Consider the following 6,000-nt stretch of genomic DNA (forward strand, 5'->3'; position numbering starts at 1 on the left):
CATGAGCCCAGGAGGATGAGTGGGGACAGGGGACTATGTACAGGAGACAAAGGCCAGGACTCAGGGCTGCTGTGTGTGTACATGGTTGGGTCCGAAGATCAGCTTAGAAGGAGTAGGCTGGTACAGACAGGAAAGAATATGAGGTATAATGTTGGCTTGGTTAGAGCAAAACCATTTGTACATTCATTTGTTTGCTCATGCATTTGACCATTCATAGCTTCCACATTTTTTGAGTACCTTCTATGAGCTAGTTATTACATGATAATTTAGATACAGCCTTGCCCTAGTTTCAGTTTTGAGGGAGCGATGGGCATATACAAGGAAGTGTGGTTGTTTACAATGTCTACGATGGAAGCTTACATAGTGAGGGCAGAAAGGAGGAAGTGATCAATTCTACTTGGAAGTAGGGAGAGGTCAGGAAAGGCTTGATGGAAGAGGTAACACTCAAGATGATTCATTGTATGGGGTGAAGGTTGGAGACACAGACAGTAGAGAGAAGGGCCTTACAGACAGAGGGAAACAGGCTGGAGTGACAGGGAGGGTCAAGGGGCCAAATAGCAGGTGAAGTAAGGAGAGTGGACAGGGTCTGCTGGTTTACTGCATTCGAGAGTGCTGCCAGGTAAGAGCCGTGGGAATTCATGGAGGGAGGGGAGAAGTGGTGATAGGAGTCAAGAACATTGGGGAACTTGGTTGTTAGGGGACGACAGAACGTGGGCGGGACAGTAGGAATGGGAGCCAAAGGCCAAGGTCTCTGGTCCTAAGAGATAGGCAGTCCTCAGAAGTCACCTGGGAGAGAATTTTGACTTGCCCAGCCAATTTCAGAGGTTATGAGACCTTGTCCAGAGAGTTAAACCAGTTCATTCTAATTGTCCCCAGACTTACCCCTCTCTGTCCCATCTTCCACATAACCATACATTTCCTTGGCCTTTACCCCAGTCAAGAACCCCAGCCTTTTCCTCAAGCCCATCCTCACCCACTGTCTCTGTGATACCTGCCTGTCCCCATTATATTCTCGCACAGTGGGGCTCCTTCTGCGGCGTGCTGCTTCTCACGCCGACACCCTCACACTCATACTCTCACGTACTCCTGAGTTTCCCGCAGAGAAAAGGACACTGACCTGGTTCCAGGATACTTCTGTCTCCTCCTCCTTTCCTGTTTACTCAGTTTGCATGTCTGTAAAATGGAGAGGGGGTGAGCCAGATGATCTTTACATTCCTTTCTGCTTTTCAAAGTCTGTGGTTTTGTCACTTTTCCCTCCTCCCTCCCCATTCAGGCATTTCAAAGCTCAAGGGGAAGCAGGGTGGACTGAGAGTGGGAGGAAAAGAAAGGGCCACAGGAAGGTTTCATTTCTGGGGTGTGAGCAGTTCTGGCTGTGAAGACGGTGCCTGTCCTAACGGGCTCCCTCCAGGCAGGATAAAGTCCTGGGGTGTGGAGAGGGGCAGTGGCTGCTGGAATGGGCCAAGGTATCTTCCCCTTTTGGTTAATCCTCCTGCCTTAGAAACACAGGGTCCGCGTCACTCAGGAATTCCACCCTCCTTCTGCTTTCTGCTCTCTGCCTATGGAGAAGGGAACTCTCCATTCTTCCAAAAGTTCCTCACTAGTGTAGGAAGTGAAATGGGCCTGAAACATATAGTTTTCATACATTTACTGGTGACATGGACCAGTTACAATTCTTGGAGGCCTCCACTCAGTTGTACATGACTCCCCACTATCCTCCCCACCTCCTCCTACAGCCTATGTCCTCGCCTTGTCTGTTTCCTTGTGCTGTGCCTAGAAACACTCCTAGCTGGGCCCCAGATGGGCCCCCTGCAAGCATGGAGACCATCACCTGTTTGCGTTTGTAGACAAGAGCCAGAGTCACTGCCTGCCAAGGGCTTGTTCCCAGGGCAGGCCACGTGGAAGGTTTGGATGAGAGCCCTGCCTATCTGTGGCCCCTGTACCGTCAGCCTGCTCTCTCTCCCGCTGCTCTGGACTTCCTTTGTAGAATTGCCTAGAGGTGGTTCTGGTAACCCCAGGTGGAAGCTCTCACCTGAATGACATCTTATGGGTCACATCTTTTGATCTTTTTCCAGAAGGTGCTAAGAAGACAGAAATAAGCAAAGCCACCACGGAGCCCGAAACAACGCAGCCAGAAGGGGTGGTGGTCAATGGGCGGGAGGACGAGCAGACCGCAGAGGAAGTTCTCAGCAAAGGCTTGAGCCAGATGACCACCAATGCCGACACGGATGTTGACACCTCTAAGGACAAAACCGAGTCGGTCACCAGCGGCCCCATGTCCCCAGAGGGCTCACCTTCCAAATCTCCCTCGAAGAAGAAAAAGAAATTCCGAACCCCATCCTTCCTGAAAAAGAGCAAAAAGAAGGAGAAAGTGGAGTCCTGATTCGTAGCACCCTGGGGCTCCCATCTGCATCCTCTCTCCCACCTTCCCTCTCCCATCTCCATCCCTGGAAGCACAGGGCCAAGGAGGGACAGAGTGAGGCCCTGGACCATACTCTGATGGGGAACACAGAGAGCACCCAACCAACCCCTCATTTGCAATCACCCCAGAGAAATCAGGTGACTTTGTCAAGGTCACACAGCTAGTTAGTGGCAGAGCCTGCACTAGAATTCAGGTCTCCTGGCTCCCAGTCCAGTGCTCTTTCCACTACACAACACTGCCTAGTTGTGGGCTGCCTTCGTGAGGGTGCTGCCCACTGAGCTGAGCCCTGGGCAAGTGGGCCAGAGTGGGCCACAAGCTCTCACTGGCTCAGACTAAATCAGGTCAAGGCTTCCCCTGAACAAGGTCCTTTTCCTCATGGGAGCCCAGTCTCTTGCTGATGGAGCTATCACTGTATTTAGGAATCTCTCTTCTCTTTTTCATAGGGTCCCTGCCTTGCTGCTCACAGTAACCAGACAAACTGACCTGTCCCCTCTACCAGAAGTTAATCTTTATTGCCAAGGGCTGATGGCTTAGCTTCTGCTTCCCCAACCAGTAACCCTGAGCTTTCTTCATGGAGCCTCCTGCATTGTGCTTGGAACAGTTGTAAGAGCTGGCAGACATAGGGCAAGCCAAGCCAGCCAGAGAGTGGGAGATAACTGAATCACGATAAGGCGCCAGGGGTTTGACCCACTAAAATTGTGCATCTCAGGAGCTTCAAAAGTAAAACCAAATTCAGCTTAGAAAACAGTTGTCTCATGCTCAAGATGGGAATTTGGGGAAATTTAGATCCTCTGTTGACTTTGGGCTATAGGAGGATGATCAGAACAACACAGGAAACGCTCTGCCTTTCTAGCTTTGCATGACGCGTGGAGCTCTACCCGTCTCACTCTTGTCCAGCAGTGAGGTGTCCCCCGACCTTCCCCCACACCCAGGAGCACTGGTTCATAGACTAGAGCTGGCATCTTACCCTTGGCACCTCGGCCTTGGCTCCTTTGGGTTCCAGTGCAGTCACTCTGGGTCCAGCAGAGGAGAGTGGGATGAACCTTTCAGGATTAATCAGAGAAATGCTTAGGTGTCCCCAGCTCTGTCACTATCTGTCCATCCTGGGGCCCGGTAACAGCCACAGTTAGTGTTTTAAATGCCAACATTATTTTTTCCCGTTCGTCCGTGGGGCATTAATTAGTGAGCGTTGTTGGCTTCTAAAAAATAGACAATCCTTTCTCTTTAAAGCACAGTGTCTTCAAAGGATATTTTCCCTTTTTGTGATTATTGTAAACGTATTTTTCAAAGTCCTTAACCCTGGTTTCCCCTGTTTGAGCACTTACTCTATACATAGACACTGTGTAGTCTCTGTGTGCATTACACCCTTTGACCCTCACGATAACCTTATAACGTGGGTAAGATCAGTCCCATTTTATGGGTAAGGAAACTGAGCCCCTACAAGGATAATTGATTTGTTCCAGGTGACTTGGCTAGAAAGATCCAGAACCTGGATTTCCCTCTAAGTCAACCTGAGTCCAGAGCCTTTGCCCTTAACAGCTATGGTGATGAGAAATCTTTAGTCCCCAAGGGCGGTTGTTCTAGTCTAGGACTCATTTTTGTGTCTCCACTGCATAATGTCAGTGCTTGCAATGAAGTCAGGGAAGTACCTGTGTTCTCCCTCACCAGTGCGCATCAAGTTCCCGGTGAACAGGGACACGGCAAGGCCAGGGGGGACCTCTGGCAAAGGAGATGCCAGCACCTTCTGGTTGAGGCAGGAGATGCCATCCATAGTGGTCTATTTCTTGAGAAGGAAAGAAACTGACACATGACTAAGGAAAACCCAACGCTGTGTCCCTCTAGTGCAGAGTCCTATCTGCTACCCCAGTCACCCTCCACCCTCGTGCACCCGAACCCCATTCTACTTTCTGATTGGATGTTGATGGACAACGCAATGATCAGGGGCACTGATGCCTCAGAAAAGTCTGTGATGTGGGAAATGCCTTTAAAAGCCAATCCTTTGATGCCTTCTTTAAAAAAGTAGAGTTGCCATTCATTCATTCATTCATTCATTCATTCATCTCCCCTCACAATATTTGTTATGCACCCACTAAATGTCAGGCATTATGCTGACATTGAAGGGAAGTCGTCATTGTGACTGGAATAACCAGTGGCAGGCATGTTAAGGAAAGGGTGGCGTGGACACGACCACTGATGCAGCGTTTTGTGTTTGAGTGGTTGTAGCTCAGAGAGATGTTGATTGGCTGTGCATCGAATCAATTCTCTTTATTCCCTTTACAGCAGTGAGGTCTCATCTAGATGACATGCCAGAGCTTGCTGGAATGTGAGCATTGCCCTTGGAATTTATGCCTTGGGTCCACTTCATATCTATCCATTTGTTCATTCCTTGAAACATTCAAAATACACACCTGAGCTTGGGTCATGGGCCCGGCCTGAGGGCAGGACTTAGTCCCTCCCCACAGGAAGCTCCTAAATAAAGGAGGCACATAGATAAGTTATGAACAGCAAGGGTGCAGAGGTGGCATTAGGAAGCAATGATTTACTATTTTCTGGCCAGAGAAACCTTCCTGAAAGGAGCGATGGTTAGATTTTCAGAACAAAGAGAAATTTCCCACGAGGACAAAAGGTTGGGCAGGGCATTTCGTGGGAAAAGCACGTGCAAAGGCACAAAAGTGTGACACTCTGTGATTCGTGCACTGAGCAATTCAGTGCAGCCCGAGCCCAAGGTGTAGGGTGGGCGGGCAGGGATGGGCCGGTTCATTTCACAGGTGGTGGGCAGGGCTGGCTCATAAAGGAACTTGTAGAAAGTATGGGGGGACGAGACTCTATCCTGTAAGGGGTTTGGAGCCACTGAAGACTTCTCATCAGGTAGAGGCATGATCAGCCCTGGGTTTTAGGAAACCGTTGGAGGCTGGAGTGGAGAATGGACTACAGAGGCGTGGAAGATGTCCTCATAACGAGGCCTTTCTGAAACGCCCATTCTAAACCATGTTCGGTGACCCGCCTTACATTGCTTTTTCCCTTATAGCAAAAAGAGAGCTTCCAGCACAGAATTCCTTTCCATCAAATTATTTGGATAAGGCATTTTAAGAGAGATGTTCCACAAAACGAGGAACAGACTCAAAGAGCTAAGGCCCAGCGCCGTTCCCAGTTCTCTGCTGGCTTGTGTAGCCAGCCGCCCCTCCTTCGCACTTGTTGGATGTGGCGCGCTGAGCTTCCAGGCTTGAGGTCGCGCACGGGCTGCCGCTGCAGCAGATGTGCGGTCCAAACAGAAGCACAGACTTTTGGGGTGACGGGAGGGGGCGTTGCTTTGGGCTCTGGTTAAAAGCTGGCTGAAAAGTCAGGCCACTATCTGTCTGGAGAAAATGTATATATGGGAAGCTCAGACTTGGTAGGCAGTAGTTCATTCTGAGCTTGGATATGCTACGGAAAAGGAATGAGAACAGGGAACCAGCCTGCTGTGCTGTGGCCAGCTGAGCTGAAAAGTGGAGAGGTTTCTGAGGCTGTTTCCCCAGGGAGAAGGGCAGGAGAGGGGAGGCAAGGGAGAGAGAATTACAGAGAGGTACGCAGAGTCTCGGTGA

At 50.0% G+C, this 6,000-nt stretch overlaps 1 protein-coding gene across 7 annotated transcripts in view; it reads left to right on the plus strand.

The window, feature by feature from the left end:
* The window catches only part of ADD2 (adducin 2), a 102,820-nt gene extending 99,176 nt beyond the window's left edge, over positions 1-3,644 (plus strand). For all 7 annotated transcript variants that reach the window (XM_045189349.3, XM_024552674.3, XM_045189348.3 and 4 more), the window contains one exon: positions 2,073-3,644. In XM_045189349.3, coding sequence (XP_045045284.1) covers positions 2,073-2,380 — 308 coding nt within the window. In that variant the 3' untranslated portion in view covers positions 2,381-3,644. The remainder of the gene's footprint in view (positions 1-2,072) is intronic.
* The last annotated feature ends 2,356 nt before the right edge of the window (positions 3,645-6,000 follow it).

Source organism: Desmodus rotundus, chromosome 5 (genome assembly GCF_022682495.2).
Source record: "Desmodus rotundus isolate HL8 chromosome 5, HLdesRot8A.1, whole genome shotgun sequence".
Taxonomy (NCBI): Eukaryota; Metazoa; Chordata; class Mammalia; order Chiroptera; family Phyllostomidae; genus Desmodus; species Desmodus rotundus.